The sequence below is a fragment of the Dendrobates tinctorius genome, unplaced genomic scaffold (genome assembly GCF_039654945.1).
Source record: "Dendrobates tinctorius isolate UK_male_01 unplaced genomic scaffold, ASM3965494v1 ptg000312l, whole genome shotgun sequence".
NCBI lineage: Eukaryota > Metazoa > Chordata > Amphibia > Anura > Dendrobatidae > Dendrobates > Dendrobates tinctorius.
Window position 1 is genome coordinate 660,419 of NW_027361979.1, and position 19,962 is coordinate 680,380.

Consider the following 19,962-nt stretch of genomic DNA (forward strand, 5'->3'; position numbering starts at 1 on the left):
TGAGCAGTGCCCAAATTACAGAAGGTCGGGACAGATCAGAGGAGGTGGAGGACCTGAGGGAGGCGGTCCAGACTCTGATGAAAGCAATGCAAGAAGAAATACAGGAGCTTCACATAGAGGTAGCTCAGATAAGGACTCAGCTACTCCGTGCACCAACAGTGGTACCACGGTTCAAAGGCCCTATGGCAAGACAAGACAGGATGTGAAATCCCTTTGGTCATGTCACATCAGGAACATGACTCCTACAGGGACCCCAATGCTGGCACTGCCGAAGACATGGTCATATTGCTAGAGACTGCTCTGTACAAATGAACGTTGAACCAGCATTAAACTTCCAGTCACCACAGTAGTCAGGCGACCTGCAGTGATCCATTGAATGCCAAGCCCCTTGTGAAATCAACATGACCTATATGCCAGCACTGTTGTTAAGGAAGCTGAGTTAGAAGGCCAGAAGGTACGCTGTCTAGTTGACACAATTGGAATGCACCATCGTACCCCTGGAGTTCTTCTAAAGGCATTTTGGACACATGATGGAGCCAAAAATGGAAGCATCATCAGGCTGCCGGCTGCCAATAACTGTGAGATGGATGTATAAGAAATAGTCTGGATTCTACTCTTACTGTTCGAGCAGGACATTAGCAAGAAGGGGATCATGCTCATAAGCCATCTGTCCAGGAGAGGATTGGATGTGATGCTGGGCATAAACATGCTCAGGGATCTAGACCACCATTTCTATGCCAGAGAAGGATCTAAATATTTGCAATGGCCATCACACATCAGTCGACTCAGAGTATTCTGCAGCAGATGGCGAGGAGCTGCAGCTTGCAAAATAGCACCATGTGCAGCCGGTCCGTCGAATGAGTGAGGGTGCTGCCAAAGACCCCAGTAAAGATCCCACCAAGGCAGAAATAGATATTCATGTTGCCAGTGGGAGCTGGGTGCCAACTAAGTGAACTAGAGGTCCTGATCGAGCCACTCAGAAGGAGACATTGAACAGACTACTGGTAGCCCAGGTCCTCGCCACTGTGAAGGATGGATGTGTGCCCATATGTTGTATTAATGTTCTAGACAGCGTGTTTACCATTTTTGGAGGTACCTTGCTGGCTGAAGTCTATGTGTTATGTGTTTGATGGGCACGTTTTACCTAGAAGAGACTTCACATTACAGCCAGATAGGTCAGCCTGGACCTATGCCATAGATGATCAACAATGGTAGGCTCCAACAGTGGAGTGGAATGGCCGGACAATCATGGATCTGATGGGGGTATATGCAAAAGCTTCTTGAAGAAATGCTGTGGGAATTTCAGGATGCGTTTTCAAGACATGACGAAGACTTCGCATGTGCTAACATTATTGAACACCTAATCCCCACCGGCGATGCCGTGCCAATCTGAGAAAGGTACCGGCAAATCCCAGTGAAGATATACCAAGAAGAGAAAAATATGGTTACCAGCTGATGGAGAATCAGGTGACCCAAGAGAGCCAAAGTACTTGGGCTGCTCCAGTGGTCTTGGTGAGGAAAAATGTTTAGTCCCTCCAGTTCTGTGTGGACTACTGGAAAATAAATGCTCAGGCCGTCTGGAATGCCTATAGTCTTCCGCGCATTGAAGAGTCATTATCCACCCTGAGTCATGCTAAATTCTTCTCAACCCTTGAACTGGCCAGCGGATACTGGCAGGTACTGGTGGCCAAGAAAGACAAGGCGAAGACGGCATTCATCCTACCCATGGGACTCTATGAGTTCAACAGGATGCCATTTGGCTTGTCCAATGCCCCAGGAACATTTGAATGGTTGATGGAGCATTGTTTGGGTGTCCTCAACTTCAAGGCGGTATTGCTATACTTGGAGGATGTAGTAGTGTTTGGGGCCTCCTTCAAGGATCACTTGCAGAAGCTGCAACAAGTCCTGAGGCATTTTTATACTAGATATAATTGTATTTACCACTCCATTGACAGTGGCACTAGCTACAAAAAAATTTGCAAGCATTGAGTATAAGCAAAATGTTTTTATTCAGTGACAGATAGCAGGCATCATAAAAGTGGTAAAGAAATTAAATGCAAAGGGCCAGATTCATCATTTGGGATTTCTGAATTCACTTTCCTTATTTGTTATGCTGTATTTGCTGACAATTTTTGCAAAATCAAAAATATTTTTTATTCTTTGTCTTTAACTATTTTTGCAACTTTTAAAAGTCGCATTTTATGAATCTGTTTAAAACATCTGGATAAGCAAAGCTGTTAAGGACAAATAAAAAAAGATAAAAAAAGAAAATGTTTAAAAAAGTCATAAAATGTATAGAGAATAAGGCTCAAATACTAAAGCCACTAAAAAGGAGCAATTGACTCCATAAACCTGGAGAACCAGCAATGATGAATTGTGGCCAAAGTCTTCTATAAAGTTGTAGTACTTTCTAAAACTTCTTTCTTACTACCCCCTGAATCATCATTGATTTCAGAGGTTACAAGAAGTGTGATGCCCCTTTATAGCATCATGTAATGAAGGATTTGTGCAGACAGGTAAGAATTGTGGATAATTGGTTAGTACTGTAGCTTGGCAGCGCTGGGGTCTTGGGTTCAAATCCCACCAAAGACAACATGTACAAGGAGTCTGTATGTTCTCCCCGTGTTTGCGTGGGTTTCTATTGGGAACTCTGGTTTCCTCTCACATTCCAAAGTCATACTGATGGGGAATCTAGATTGTGAGCCCCAAAGGGGATAGAGACTATGATGTCTGTAAAGTGCTATGGAATTAATGGTGTTGTATAAGTGAGTAAAATAAATAAATTTTATGCAACTTTAATAACCAGTCTTTCCTTCAATAAAGCCTTTTACCTTTTCTACAATAAGGTCCTTCAAAGGCAGAGCTGGTGCAGTCACAGGTGTATCCATTGTGCTTCTCCATGCACTTCCCATTGTTGTAACATAGATTTCCATAGCTACTACAGTGACCTGGGCATCCAGGCCTGATACCCTGCGTCACCCTGGCTTTTTCTTCCAGGTTTAAGGTTAGTCCATTTAGCTTGAGAGAACGTAGACAACCCACAAATCCTTTCTGCCTGGATGAAGACCCACCTCGAGGAAACAAATTATATTATTATATTGGTATTATTTCAAATTGTATTAATATGTTCAGATGTTGGTCATCTAATGTTCAAATTTAACTGCAAATACATTAATATAACAGAAATTACTCATGGGAAAAGATAGCATGTGCAACATGCAATGTGTGTAAAAATAAGCCTTTGAAGGCTGGTGAGAAACGCGCATCGGGGCGGACACACGTGTACTTTGGAGACCCTACATTTACTGGTGTCACTCTTAGGTAATACATAATATATTATTGTGAATATTTTTCTTTTTTTTATAGCTGGTGGCAATCATGTCTTGTCAATGAATCACTTTGCTGCAGAGTGGGGCACTGAATTGGGTGTTTTGTTCATACACTACCAGCATTCATGATGAAATATTGTATATACTGTATACACATGCCTATGCCCAAGTTATGTGTGTCCCTTTTATTCCTCACATGTGTGTTATTTCCCCCTTTCTCCTTACCATGTTTTTTTCTTCTTTTTTTTTACTCTGGCTTATACTTGGCTCTGGGGATCGTCGTATTTTCTTGCCACTCTTAAATATATACATTAATATGCAGTAATTTCTATGTTTACAAAAGACTGTTTTTCTATGGCACAGAGACTTGTTTTACAACAGCAAGCAGTAAAAAAAATGTAATGCCACAAAATGTGCAGGTAGAAGAGACAAAGTCAGTGTATTTTGCTTCAAAATAAACAGTACACAATGAATGCAAAATGTATAGTTAAAATATTTGGTGTCCTAATTATTCAGTTTCTGGCACTGTTCCCTGATTCCAAGCTCTTTATCTTGTCTAAAATTACCAAATAATGTGCTTAATCCCCCTGAGGCATTCTGCTCCCCTGCTCGGGGATGGTCCATTTAACAGCAAGTATGAAGTCCCTACCACCTAACAGTCAATCCTGGGAAACTCCTCCTGCTTTTTGCGATTTAATTTCACAATAAGGGGTACGGCTAAAACTACCAAAGAACAGTGTATGTAATCCATCCTGAGACTCTTCCACTTCTCAGTGCTGGTCCATATAACAGCAGGGAGGAAGTCCCAGATTTCCAAAGATCATAGTCTAGAAGGAGACAACCCCCCTCCTCTGGGTTGCTCATTTTGATAGTAGGGTGAAGCCTCATACTAGCAATGAACAGTGTAGTCAATCCATACTGAGACACTCCACTCCTCTGCTCATGGCTGGTCCATATAATAGCAGGGGTCCATATAATAGCAGGGAGGAATTCCCGACTACCAAAGAACATAGTCTAGAATGAGACAACGCTCTCTGCTATGGGTTGGTCATTTTGACAGTAGGGGGAAGCCTCATACTAGCAATGAACAGTGTATTCAATCCATGCTGAGACACTTCACTCCTCTGCTCATGGCTGGTCCATATAACAGCAGGGAGGAAGTTCCAGACTATCAAAGAACAAAGTCTAATCTTAGACCCCCTCTTCTCTTAAATGGACTAGTCTAAAACAGTGAAGTGTTTTATACTTTTAGAGAAACATTTTCCTAGAGAATAATATCAGCTATTTTATATGAAGAGAGGGCCAGGAATAAACTGCATCAGAATGAATGCCCCAGGTATTTTAACTAAGCATTATGCATATATTGAGATATTGTTATTGTGAGGTGGAGGGTTGCTTTAAAGTATTTGCAATGCAGCAGCTGAACTTCACTTACCGACATACAGTTGAGTGTTGGGTTGGATACGGACTCTTCCATCAGATGGGCTCTGCACTAGTTTTCTTGGCTGACTATCTATGATGAGACTGCTTTCTTTAATATTCCTCTCAGCTCTGACATGATGCCATTGGCCATCATTCAAAGCAGTGACTGATTGTAAAGAGACCTCCAAGGGCCCATTCTCGACATCATATAAAAATATGACCTGGTAAGGAGCTGTAAGGAAGAAACAATCAATACAATGATCAATATTTATTTTCGTCAGTCTGTTAACTTACTCTAGTTAATAACCTCAGTGGTTGATACCTTTTAATGGCTAACTGAAAAGATGGTAAGACATTGCAAGCTTTCGAGACTACTCAGGTCTCTTCATCAGGCATTGACTAATACAAAATCTGAAGAATCACATATTTATGCACAACACAGCACAGAAAAAATGCAATAGAGAAGACAAGTGACGGGAAGCAGAACTATCATTGTGAGAGAGGGAGAAACATAAATATTGGACCAGTTCATAGATAAGGAGTCTGGATGTTTTATTGTCCTCTGATTGGGGTCTCCTAATGTGTTGTGATGCCCCCACAAGGTCTTAGGAGCAAATTCCTTAATTGATATAAAAATACATAAATCCATGTGACACATTCATTCCAGCATTGAGCGTGTCAAAGGTCATCATGATCTTGTACTCACAGACTCTTCTGTCTCTCTGAGATGTAAAGTTACTTTTCAATACCAGTAATTTCATATCCAGGGTGTTGTTATCAGGCATACAAAAATGTTTTTGCCACAGGTAGATCCATTCTTTTTTCTCTTATTGTGTGGCGATGAGAATTCATCCTTGTTCTCAGTTTTTCCCAGTCTCCCCCACATACAGATCCCATACAGTTGGAGATTTAGTACAAATAATTAAGTACACCACATTAGATGTGATGCAGCTGAACGTACCTGGGATCTTGTAGTCCTGATGTGAGTTGGGGATCTTTATCTTGTCCGTGGTCATTATAAATGGACAGGTTTTACATTTTTTCTGGTTGCAAGGAAAGGTTCCTGCAGCTGTTGGAGAGGACAGGGAGCTTCTGACAATGATGCTTGTTAGATTTGGGGGCTGCCTAAAACACAGTAGTGGGGGGGTCTGGAAAAATGGATTGTAATCGGGCATCTTTTTGTAGTAAAGGTTGTAATTTCCGTGCAGCTCCCCTTAGCACCTCCAGATTTGGATTGTAGGTGACTACTAGAGGCACCCGGTTATTTTCTTCTTTAGCTTTGTAATTTAGCAGGTGATTCCTTGACATTCTGGTGGCTCTTGTAATTTGGATTTCAATTGTTCTTGGATGGTAACCCTGATTCAAAAAGGTCTTTTTGAGGTGACCAAGGTGTTCATCTCTATCCATGGGGTTGGAACACATATGATTGTATCTGATGGCTTGGCTATAGATAATAGTGTTCTTTATGTGTTTTGGATGGAAACTGTCCTATTTAAGGTATGTTGGACGGTCGATTGGCTTCTGATACAGAGATGATAGTTCTGCTTCACGTCACTTGTCTTCTCTATTGCATTTTTTCTGTGCTGTGTGGTGCATAAATATGTGACTCTTCAGATGTTGTATTAGTCAATGCCTGATGAAGAGACCTGAGTAGTCTCGAAAGCTTGCAATGTGTTACCATCTTTTCAGTTAGCCATTAAAAGGTATCAACCACTGAGGACTCTCAATTCTGAATATTTTTCTATCTACTGTCTAACATGGTAGAAAGATATACATCTTTCCTGTATCTAGTTAATAACATCACCCTATTTTATCTATCTTACTTTTATGCTCCTTTAAGTAACTTTTTGGGGTTCTTCATTTGCTTCTCAGTTTTTGACATTTAAAAAGCAAAAAGCGTCTGATGAGCTATCAATTTATTAAATGTAGATAAAAAGCACATCTTCCTCCCACACAGAACAAACAGGCAGATAAATCTGCCAGAGCCGCCATCATTTGTTAAATTGTGCTCATTATGTTATCATGCTGCTGCAATTTCTAAAAGGTTGTTATTCAAATACTCCAAAATCATTTTTCTTTGTCTTTCTATATCTTTTGCTACTCCTGGTTCAGGCCGATGTCACCACACTGTCATTTATTTGCACTTGAAAATATATTATGAAATTAATAAAACAAGAAAACACTAATTATTGAATAACAAAATCTTGGAAACACATTTTATGGAGCTGTAAACACATTTTTTAAGTCTCAAACATAAAATCTCCAAGCACTTTTCTGTCTGCTCAGTGTCTGCACAAAGATTCTGGGAAAAGTCACATTTATACCAGGATCTGAAATCACCTCATCTGTGTAAAAAACAGGGGCAAAACTACCACAGTCGCAGCAGTCGCCACTGCGACCAGACTCGGGGAGAATCAGGGGCCCGGCAGGTCAGACCATATCTCCCAACCGCCCCGATTCTCGTGGGACAGTCCCGTTTTTGACCCCCCCACCCGCGTCCATCCGGGAGTCTATTTTTCCCAGCACTGCACTGAGCCGCCACGCCCCCCATGCATCCCATCCTCGCCCTCCCACAGAGACCCACCACAGCCCCGCACAGCCTGCAATGACGTCACTAGGCTGCTATTTTCTGTGCACAGGACCTGTGATGAGGTCACAGGAGGTGAGGAGTCAGGGGTCACATGATCAGAGGCCTCAGTGTGTGCAGGACTCTGCTGTACTGGTCGTCATGGTGCTGAATGAGGGTAAGTGTATGTGTGGGGGTTTACAGCATGGATGTAGCAGAACTGTGTGTGTACAATTTTGGACAGAGTGGAGCTGTGTGTGTACAATTTTGGACGGAGCGGAGCCGCATGTATACGAGGTGTATGGAGCAAAGCCGTGTGTGTATGTGGTGTACGGAGTGGGCCATGTGTGTACGAGGTGTACTGAGCGGAGCCAGGTGTGTACGAGGTGTATGGAGCAGAGCCGCGTATGTACGACGTGTTCGGAGCGGAGCCGTGTGTGTACGAGGTGTACGGAGCGAAACCGGGTGTGTACGAGGTGATCTGTGCAGAGTCGCGTGTGTATGAGGTGTACAGAGCAGAGCCGCATGAGTATGACGTGTACAGAGCATAGTCGCGTTTGTACGAGGTGTACGAAGCAGAGCCGCGTCTGCACGAGGTGTATGGAGAGGAGTCGCGAGAGTGCGATGTGTACGGAGTGGAGCAGCGTATGTACGAGGTGGACGGAGAGGAGCTGCACATGTACGGAGCGGAGATGTGCGTGTATTTTGGCATGGGGGCCCCATTTGAAAGTTTGCACCGTGACCCATAACTTTACGCCACTGGTAAAAACGGAATTACCCGCTGACTCCCAACATTAAAGGAGTTCAGCTCTGTAGTTAGGGCAATGCCTGACAGCAATCTTTATGACTGTCTCCAGTAACAACCAGCAGAATTCTGAATACATCTCTAAACTTCACTGTATGAGGTCATATTGATCAAATATTCACTTGTATGAAAGTGAAGTCATTGGAGGTGTCTTCTGCTGCACTATTTAGTGAACGCTCAAAGGGTAAATATACCGGCGCCATAATGTGCCCAGTTATAAGTCTTATTCCTGATGGTACCAAATAGTTGTACTCCCATATAGGTGCCTATATAGCAATTCTTTACAGATCTAGAACTGCAAATTGGATCTCAAAAATAGTAATACTTGGGTTACTGCCATGGTAGATTTGTAACTTTATTCAGCCCTACTGCTGTTGGGGGAGCTAGGGTTAGAAAAGTGCAGTGGTATGCACAGTGAAGACCCTCAATTTTTCCTCTCCTGTAGGGAATTCCAGTGCCAGGATCTGCAAAGGAGGTTTTATGCTTTGTAGGAGGATGTCAAGGAATGTTGAAGCAGGAGCAAGACTCATTGTGAATGATCATTGGAAGAAATAAAGTGATAGCTTGGCATTGGGCTAGTGGGTGGTTGGAGAACGAGCTCTTTGACCTTCAGGAACAGTGAAGAGCTGGCCCACCTACTGCCCCAAATGGTTTACTGCAGTTTGATCACATTTGGTTTGATTCCTTTTTCAGATGTCACAACATAGCAGAAGGTGTTGAAGCTAAATCTAACGCTCACAATTGGTGCTGTGACTCCATATTCACAGGAAAAATCAGAAAAGCCAGGCAAGATTATAAAGGTTGTTATCATCTTGACTGTGAGTGAGGGGGCAGGCATTGCTCCAAGATATGGGAAAGAGGTGTTTATACATGAGGCCTGTGACACTGGCGTCATCATAATCACTTCCCCCCTTTTGAAATGTTAACTGTCTCAAATCAACATGGTTTATGTTACTGTTATTTGCACTGGCATTGACCAGTGCACTACCCCAGTTAAAGTAAACTTAATACCACTATACTCCAATTACCCCTTGTTTTTGCCCACGTCCTCCCCGGGTTGGTCCTGTGAGGTCACACTGCAGAACAAAGGTCCGCACACTCACTTTAATTTATATGGAAGCTAATCAAAGTACACTAAAATTAGCAAGCTTTAACACGCATGGCTTAAATTCACCTATCCCAAGAGCACAGACACTGAATTGGTTGAAAACGGAAAATATTAATTTTCTTCTTTTACAAGAAACACACTTTCAAATTGAGAAACTTCCTTCTTTTGATAATTCATATTACAACCAGTGGTACCACGCCACTTCCCCCCATAAGAGTACTAGAGGGGTGTCAATTGCATTTGAAAAGAATACTTCTTTTTTACTATCTGACTCACTGGTTGACCCAGAGGGGAGATATATTTTTATAAAAGGCCTACTGGCAGGAACCTTGGTCACTATTGGCAGCTTATACACCCCCAACAAAAAACAAATCAAATGGATTACATTCAAACTAAATCAATTCCGCTCCTTCTTAGAGGGCATACCACTTCTTGGAGGGGACCTTAATATACCTCTAGACCCAATCTTGGACTCGTCCACAAAAAAATGTCAGATTTCATACAAAAATATTATCAGGAAAAAGAAATCCCTGCATAGTCTTTCATTAATAGATGTGTGGCAACATATGTACCCTAATGACCTTGACTACACTTTTTTCTCCCATCCCCATAATTCCTACCACAGAATCGATTATATATTCCTACCAAGATCTTTGTTGCCGAACCTATTTAAAGGAGAAATTTTTCCCTCAGTACACTCGGACTACTCGATAGTTGCAGTACGGTTTTCAACTTCAAAACCCCATTGCGGGTATCGCTCATGGAGGCTAAATGATTCAATTCTAACCTCAGACACTAACAAACAACGAATCAGAAACATTCTAACAGACTATTTTAAGAATAATGTTTCTCCAAAGGTGAGCTTTCCAATGATATGGGAGGCTCACAAAGCAGTGGTCAGAGGGGAACTAATTTCTATAGCTTCTCACCTCAACAAACAGCGGAAAAAGGCCATACAAGATCTTTATGAAGAGATAGTTAATTTAGAAAAACAACATAAAAGAACCTTACTGCGTCAGAATCTGGAGGCACTGACAGCCAAGCGCTTACAACTAAAGGATCTGCTGAATAAGCAGTCCGCAAAGCAGTACATTAGTTGGAGAAATCGTATGTATGTACATGGCGATAAGGCCTCTAGACTTATGATGTCATTAATCAAAGTTAGACAAGCTAAGACTTTTATTCACTCCCTGAAAACCTCCAGTGGCAGTAAAACATCTGACATTGGCCAAATTTCACAGGAATTCTTAAAATATTATTCAAGTCTTTACAATTTGAAACCTGATGAATCTGACGCGGACAGGTTACGAAAACAAGCAGAAATCCAGTCCTTTTTAGCTAGCCTTAATCTCCCCAAACTTACATCAGAAGAACAAAAATTCCTCACTAGGCCCTTCACCCGGGGGATGGTCCAATCCACTCTTTCGAACAGTCCCTCAGGGAAGGCCCCCGGCCCCGATGGATTTCCTGCTATCTATTATAAAACCTTTTCTGAGGCCCTAGAACCTCACTTACTTAATCTTTGTAATGAAATACTCCAAGGTAACTCCTTCCCTCCCCAATCCCTGGAAGCTCATATTTCTCTAATCTACAAGGAAGGCAAGGACCCAGAACTTTGTATAACTACAGACCCATTTCCTTACTGAATGTGGATCTAAAAATCTATGCCAGTATGCTCACGAGGCGCATTGCGGAGTATTTACCTAAACTGATCTCCCCAGATCAGACCGGCTTCATTAGAGGTAGAGAGGGCAAGGAAAATGCATGGAGAGTTCTACATTTGATGCAATATTCTGATTTCCAAAGGATACCCTTGGTGCTACTAGGCACAGACGCGGAAAAAGCATTCGACAGAGTGGATTGGACCTTCTTGCAGGAAACCCTCCTTTGCTTTAATTTTCCCCCTCTGCTGGTAGCGGCAATATTGCAAATGTATTATCACCTCACAGCAAGAATTAAACTTAATAACTCCCTTACCAACTCATTTGAGATTCATAATGGAACAAGGCAGGGATGCCCTCTCTCACCGTTATTATTCATATTGGTGATGGAGCCGCGTATCAAAGCTATAAATTTATGCAAAGACATAGAGGGGGTGTCCATACGGGGTTTAACGCATAAAACCATGGCCTTTGCTGACGATTTATTAGTCACTATGACTTGTCCCCACAGAGGCATACCAGCCCTTATGCGGATTCTAGAGAGATATGGCTCTCTGTCTAATTTCAAAATTAACCCATCTAAATCTGATGCACTGGGCATACATATACCTGCTAGCACTATAAATGATTTTAAGTCACAATTCCCCTTCCACTGGCCGGGCAATTATATAAAGTATCTGGGTATTAAAATTAGTCCGTCCTTTAAAGACTTATTCAATTTAAATTATAAACCGCTTCTTAGTTTAGTTGCAGACCAGACTAAAAGATGGAGGGCCCCGTACCTATCTTGGATGGGCAGAAAAAGCCTGATCAAGAGCATCCTCATGCCTAAATTAATCTATCTATTTCAGATGCTGCCTATAGATTTGCATAGGTCGTTTCTAGCCCAGATAAATTGTTCTATCTTTAAGTATATTTGGAATAAACATAGGCCGAGACTTAATTCACATACACTCTCATTGCCCAGAGGGAAAGGTGGCATGTGAGCCCCTAATATCCGCACTTACTATTTGGCTGCTGTCCTATCAAGGACTGTCGAATGGGTCAGGAAGACTGGAGAGAAACCCTGGCTCAATATTGAAGAGCAGATGGCTCCGACTCAACTGCGCTCTGTTATCCTCTCTCCTGCAGTGACACCTAAAATTACCTTCCCAAATCTCCTTACTAGGGCGGCAATTAAATGCTGGAAGTCAGTGGCATTTTATTTAGCGCCGACCCCATCGCCACTTGCTAAGGTTTCGGATGTCATGGCAGCGGGATTGGTGAAACCTATATCACCTCTATTGGATCATTTATATAAAAAAAAGTGCTCTCCACCCTCTATAATATGTTGCTTGTACAGCAAGTTTCTCAAAAAAGAGCCTTTGTGCAGAGATGGGAAGGAGAGTTAGGTCACTCTTTTTCTGACTCCCAAACTAACCTAATATATAAATTTTCATATGGCCCTTCACACTGTGTGAGAGCTCAAGAAAATAGCTGTAAAATATTGACTCACTGGTATACAACAGCTCTCATGTTGCACAAATGGCTTCCCACCTTGTCGGACTTGTGTTGGAGATGCGAGAAGGACAGAGGGTCATATCTACATATCTGGTGGTCCTGTCACACCATACAAAAATTTTGGAACACGGTATCCCAGGTTTTGAATGAGGTAGTACGTACCCATATAAAATTCACACGGAACATGTTCTCTTCAATCTTCCAATTGTTCCAAATAATAAAGCCATATCTAAACTGGCCTCCTTCATACTTACAGTTGGCAAGCTCCTCCTACCTACATTTTGGCATACGTCTAATATTCCAAGCTTGAGCCAGTTATTAGCTAAAATTGACCAACTGTATCTTTCTGAAGAATTGGTAGCACTTCCTACACATAGCTTTTCTGCCTTCTCACATGTCTGGACTCCTTGGGTGTCGTACAGGAAATCAGAAAAATTCATTTCTATGATTACGCCTGACCCTACATCTTGAATCTTAGACTTGAGTAGCATGTCTACGGACCTCCCACCAACCCCCCCCCTCGACTCCCTACCCCCCCATATGTTCTATTGGTACACTCCTGTGGTTTTTTCACCCCTTTCTTTAGGCCCTGATTTGGTTCCTACTAAGTCAATTGTTTCATCACAAGGTTTATTATTGAACATCGGGGCACCAGTTCTGTTCCAAATGTATGTTTATGTGTTAATAACAAGTAAGAATTGATCGTTCTTCATGGTAACGATGTTCTAACGGCGGAGTGGGTGTTTACATCCCTGTAGTCTTGGTCAATCTTCAGCTTTTTCATAACCATTCTTGAGACCGGCACGGTCCTCTGAACACTGTATTGTTTGCTTGTGCTGTATTATGCCTGCATTGTTGGATTTACTGCATTGCTGTCATGTTGCCAATAATTTTCAATAAATAAAACCTTGAAAACAAATAAAGGTTGTTATCTTTTAGGATTAAATGGGTGGTCCATTTTTTAGGATTATTTATTTTATTGCATTTAAGTAAAATTAATTTTGCAATTAGATTTCATTGAAAGTTTTGCACCTTTTTGCTTTCTATATATCTGTTACACTGTGTGTTTCTGGACGCAGAATAAGCTAAGAATTTGTCAGCGATCTTGTTCTGAACATGGCATGTAACTAATGTCTGTGTCTTTCTGAGCTTCTTTGCTCAATCACAGGCTGCATCAAAATTGAACATGTAGAGAATTAACGTCAGTAAAAGCCAAAAGTTGCAAAACTTTAATGAAACCCAATTTCAAAAATGATTTTTAGTTCCAAATATGTGCATTTAAGCAAAAATAAATAGTATCCAAAAGTGGACAACCCTGAAAGCTGGAGGCTCTTACCCAAAAAAAAGCATGTTGTGTGAGTAACTGTTCAGGAATAGTTCTTTGGTATTTTAGGACTATATGGTGAACCTATGAAGGTGCTAGTCCCCATAGTCTTGGCAGAAAGAGTGTACGTTGCTGGACCAGAGACCTCATTTCACTTCACCGCGGCACTAATTATTGTCAATGGATAAAACCATTTCTTTAGGTCTCTGCAGACCTACTGCTTCTCACAGTGGAGAATCTGTTACATTTGTGTCCCCTGAGCCATCCTTCTGGAGCTAAAGAAGGACTATGATTAATGTTTCAATCATTATCTCTTTTTAAGATCCCTTATTATCAGTGTATTAAAGCAATTATTGCTGACATCATGACTTTGTCTGGTCACATTTGCTAGGGATGTTACATTGCATCAGACATCGAGAACAGTAAAAGTCTATGTAAATGTTCAAGGGGAGTCCGTCATCACAGGATGATTGTTCAAACAGGTGACTGGTGCATCATGGAGGGGCAAAAAAAATGTAAGTGCAGCTTCCCACTTACTTATTTTCAATCTAACTCCACCCCTCTCTGTCTCTATAAAGCCAGAACTATCAATGAAAAAAGAGGTGGGTGGAGACAGAGGGAAACAAATAGATGGGATGTAAATCTTTGGCCCCACCAAAGGTGCACCTAGGATCTGTACTTGGATTTAACAGTCATTTTGTGCTGACAGTGTACCTTTAAGGTTTGGAGTAGGTATATTCTATAACATCTGTATTCAAAGCATGCAAAAGATGTATTCTATGGGATCCGCACAGTCGATTCTTTTCTGGTTACTGAATTGTACTCTGTATAACCCCTCCAATGAGCTCCATTCAGTATGTATGTCATTAATGTTACATTTCAGAAATACAATAGAGAATCTCATCCTAATCTGATGGAGCAGCCCAAGTCATTAAGGAAGGTGTCTTGTATAGGACTCCATTCACTTTGACTTTTTACATCTGTTTCAAGACAGATTTCCTCCTGGGCTGCTTATCTGTAGAAGGACAGTCTGGAAAAAGCCTGAAGGCAATGAAATCATTTCCAAGTTACACACAAAGCAATGCTTGTGTAATGAGAAGTGTCACGTATTTAGGATTCATCCACGTTTTGTTATGTTAATGCAAGTTTGACGCAATTAGAAAGTTAAGGGCGGCAATTAAAGGTCTCATTTATGACTGTTTATTTTTCTTAAAAATTTTATGTCCACAAAAATGAAAAACAGACAGAACTGGACTTTGATGTGCAATTATCATTACATCAAACCTCATTAGGAAGCAATTAGCTTTCACAAAATGTATCATTTATTTAATGAGATTAAGGGCCTCGGGGCCACGTTTTACTGTATCTGATGCTGCAGCTATTATAGTAATGAATTGCATCTCTACAGATAAAATACTAAATATAAAATATAAATATTAATGTGTCTACTGATCACTTGGACTGGTTGATCAAGAGAAAACAGCGTCACAGCCATCTGCAAAAATGTCTACAATATGGCCGCATTTCCTTACGGAACAGGGGCATTAGAAATGTGACACGTTATTAAGGGTGATTTTATACTAACGTTAAGCAACCACCGATAAGCTACATGTTTGTTGATCAGCAGTAGTTTAATAGCCGGTTTACACAGGCCGACTCCATTTCCCATGTGCACAGAACAATTGGTAATATGATTGTTCTGTGTACATAGGATGCCATTGTTCTCTGCAGCAGAGGTCCTGCTTACAAAGTATAAAGTGTTACCGAGAACACTGCTTTTTAAGGAAGCATACAAATTAACCGTTGGTAAAAATTTTATTTAATAAATTAATAATAAATGAGCAACTTTGTGATATGCTGTATATTGTAATTATTGATGAGCAATCGTGCTAGAATAATATCCTATCCGAGCATGGTCAGATGTTATCCGAGGATTTGACAGTGCTCATATATTATGTTCGAGTCTCCGTGGCTGCATGATCTGCGGCTGTTAGACAGCCTGAACACATGTGAGGATTCACTAGCAAACAGGCAATCCCCACATGTGATCAGGCTATCTAACAGCCACAAATCATTCAGCCGCTGGTACTCAAACATAATATACGAGCACTTCTAGATGCTCGGATACCACCGGAGAGTGCTCGGATAAGAGGTTATCCAAGCATGCTCGCTCATCACTAATTGTAATAAACCAGAGAAATTGGCTTCTTTTTTCTCCAGAAATAATTAGTAATTCTCAAAATTCTCAATTCACAGGTAAAATCTGTCTTCAGTGAGGACAGGTTTTTACAACACTAAGGAGATGACAGTTGCTGTTAATAATATTCGATACGGCGGGGAGGGAGGAGCTCTGCTTCTAGCTCCTCCCTCCTCCTTCCCTCATATCTACATAGAATTTTTTGTACCATCTCCTACTTTAGTAACACAAAAATCTATGTTCATTAAATACAGAGATAATACAGGAGAAAGAAGTACATTTCTGTGTTGAAATATATTACAATTTATTTCTATTTTCCATACTATACACTATAAATATACTATTGATTTATGAAACAACAATTAAAACAGCTGTAACACTTTAAGAATCATTTAGTCCAAAGAAGAAGCATTTTGCTAATTTGTCAGATGGTTGTCAGCCTATTTGCACTGCCTGATTATCAAGAAATGAGTGTCCCTGGGAACCCTTCTTTATCATAATCAACCATTGCATACAAAACCTCTATGGTAGGGTTACACAAGATGATCGGTGTTAAGATAGGCCGACCGCACTGACCATGCTCACAGAGCAATCGTCATAGATAGTTGTGTGTGTATGGGGTGTCACTGTTCTCGGCAGCACACTCATTAGGACATGTGGCGGAAGACGGTAGAGCATAATGCTGCCATGACTCGATCACGTGATATTATAGTTATAACCACGTGATCAGCTAGGCGTGGAATTATACTGGTAGCTACTTTACATGGCCTGGATCGTGTAGCCACTGTGGCTGCACATTCCATTATTCAGTTATGGTCGTGAGCTGCAATCACATTACTTATGGAAGTCTGTGTGAATATTGTGATCCATGGAACATTTAGAGATACTAATCCCATTTCAAAATATGGCTCTGCGTAATATTAAAATTAAGGCCCCAAATGGTAATGTATTGCATTATTACACAGAAATATTTCGGGTGCATTTTACAAGCTGATATCTGACCATCAAACAAGCACCAATCAACAGTAATCAAGTCATTCAGCGCTCGTTCAAAGGCCTCTTTACACACGCTGACAAAGAATGATGTGGACAGAACGATCGTTCACACGACTATTCTGTTCTCATACAGTATCATGTTATTGGCAGCACATTTCCTGTATACAGTGGTGATGTGCTGCTGAGAATTAAGATTTTTGTCCAAGCATAAGTGATTCCTTCACCCAATGAATGAGCATTTTTCTCTTTTGTCCAAAGATTACCGACATGTTTACACTTTGCACACTCATCTGCAGGGCCATGATTTATAAACCAGGATGCTACAGAGACACTGTATATTAGAAAGACACACACGCTCTATTTTACACACAAAACTTATGTTACGCACACACACACTTCACATGATGCACACAAAACAAACACACTGCATGTTATACACACATACCGCATATTACAAGTAAAAAAATATAAACTGAAAGTTATACACACACACACTACATGTTGCATACGCTGCATGTTACACACAGATACACAGTCATGATAAATGCATATACTGCATGCCACACTACATAATAAACATGCACATTTATATTACACACAGACTGCATGTTATACACTCCTTTTTGTATGAAGGGCCTGGGCAAATGTCCAATATTTCTATCCCTTAACACAAGCTCACACAAAATCATGTCGATATGAGTGAAGTGAAGCCTAAAAACTCCTGAATCCACCAGTGACATGATTTCTATGTATTTTAAATGTTCTGTAAGTAGCTGAGATTAAAGGCTCTGCATATATATGTTTTCATATTTTGATGTAATATTTATCACACACAGGTTTACAAGGCTTGTGCTGATTTGTGTGACATGTTATGCACCAGCAACAATGAAATATATATATATACACTGCTCAAAAAAATAAAGGGAACACTTAAACAACAGAATATAGCTCCAAGTAAATCAAACTTCTGTGAAATCAAACTGTCCACTTAGGAAGCAACTGTCATGGTCCAGTCCGGAGTTTATCTTCTGCTGTCTTCACTCCGGACTGGTCATGCGGGGGTTAATCTCCTCAGCCTCGTTCTGGAGCTAGCTGGGCTATTTCAATCCCTCACAACCTGCTGACCAGTGTTAGTGATAGCTCAAGCTTGCAGTTTAGAGCCGCTGACCCTTGTACCCTGGTGATCCTCCTGTCTTGGACTGATATTCACGTGTATGACCCGGACTGATTTCTGACCCCGTCTCTTGGTATTCGTTTCTGCTGTTATGTTCCCTCTCTGGCATCTGACTCCCTGGCTTTTACCCCGACCACGTATTTCGTCTCACGTTTTGGACCCTGTGCTCATGTTCTGGCTTTCTGACTCTCGGCTTTGGTATTTTGACTACGTGTATTGCTGCTCCTTCTGGTACGTCTGCTCCTGTTAGTCTCTGACTCGGTTCGTCTGACTATTCTCTCTTGTTACCTGTGGCACCTGTGCTGTTGCTCAGGGTTGCTGCTCTTAGTGTATAACCTCTCTTCCCTCACCAGCTCCCCCTGGTGGAGGTTTCACTACATTATCACTAACCTCACATTTAAAAGGGATTTTGCTTTTTTTTTTTTTCTCTGGCCATGGATCTGCTGCATAACTTGGCAGATCAAGTGTCCAGTTTGACACAGATGGCGCAGGACTTTTCTGTGAATCATCAGTCCCTTGTCATGTCTCAGACCCACTTACAGAAAGAACTGACTGAGACTATTAAGACCATGCAGGGAAACACCTCTCATATTGTTTGTCCACCAGGTGACTCTGTAGATGTTATTTTGCACTCTCCTGAACTCTCAGTTAAACTTCCTGACACATTTTCTGTCGAAAAAGATAAATTTCATATATTCAAGGAGAGTTGTAAATTATGGTTTTCTCTTAGACCCCGATCGTCTGGGGATGAGACTCAGCGGGTGGGGAGGATTGTTATCTCCTTACTTAGGGAGGGTCCCCAATCCTGGGCTTTTTCATTGCCCCCTACTGCCCCTGAACGGATGTCGGTAGATAGGTTCTTTGAGGCCCTAGGACTTATCTATGATGAACTGGACCGTGTTAGGGTGGCAGAGGACACTATTTTGGGTCTGGGGCAAGGGAAGCACTCAGCCGAATGGTACAGCTCCGAATTCCGTCGATGGTCCACTGAGGTGTCCTGGGACGACTCTGCACTGAGATGTCTGTTCAGGAACGGACTGTCGGATTGCTTGAAGGACGCTCTGGCTCTCCATCCACCTCCCAGTTCATTGGAGGAGGCTATGACTCAGGCTATCCGTATGGATCGGAGACTGCAGGAGAGAGGTGTTACTCAGCGAGGGGTTCCGTTTTTCCCTGCTAACCCTGATGTTTTGCTTCCATCTGAACCTATGGAGGTGGGAGCCACCAACCCCCAGGAGAAAGAGAGGAGACGGCGACGTGATGGAAAATTGTGTTTTTACTGCGGAGATCCCGGACATTGGAAAAAAGACTGCCCCTCCTGTCCTCCGACTAACAAGCGGCTGAGTCTGGGTGATAATCGTGGAGGTCACCAAGACTCTCAGGTACCTTTTTCTTCCTTTTCAAGAGTACTGCTAAAGGTGGAACTTGGTGTTGAGAACGGCTTTTTCCATACTTCGGCTTTTGTAGACTGTGGGTCATCTCTGAACCTGATTGACTCTAAGCTGGTTGCTCGCTGTAGATTAGGGACAGTTAGGTTGGAGACTCCCTTAAAAATTGTGGCTATTGATTCTACACCTCTCACTAAGGATGGTCTCCATTTCAGTTCTAAAGAATTTACCCTCAGGGTGGGGGCCCTACACCAGGAGCGCATGTCATGCTTTGTTTTGGATAACCTCCCTGCTGGCCTGGTGTTAGGGTTTCCCTGGTTGCAACGGCATAACCCAGTTATTGACTGGGGGTCCCGGGATATTGTTAAATGGGGACCTGGGTGTTCTGAAAATTGTCTTGCTACTGTGTCTATGTCATCCGTCAACCTGGAGGGTATTCCGGAGTACCTAAAGGGTTTTAAGGATGTGTTCTCCGAAAAGGAGGCTGAGGTT

General features: G+C 41.8%; 1 protein-coding gene across 2 annotated transcripts in view; it reads right to left on the reverse strand.

Moving 5' to 3' along the window:
- The window catches only part of LOC141073688 (contactin-associated protein-like 5), a 960,637-nt gene that overhangs the window by 133,745 nt on the left and 806,930 nt on the right, over positions 1 to 19,962 (reverse strand). For both annotated transcript variants that reach the window (XM_073561036.1, XM_073561037.1), the window contains exons 17-18: positions 4,765 to 4,983; positions 2,832 to 3,071 (exon numbers count right to left, since the gene is read on the reverse strand). In XM_073561036.1, the coding sequence (XP_073417137.1) occupies positions 2,832 to 3,071; positions 4,765 to 4,983 (459 nt within the window). The remainder of the gene's footprint in view (positions 1 to 2,831; positions 3,072 to 4,764; positions 4,984 to 19,962) is intronic.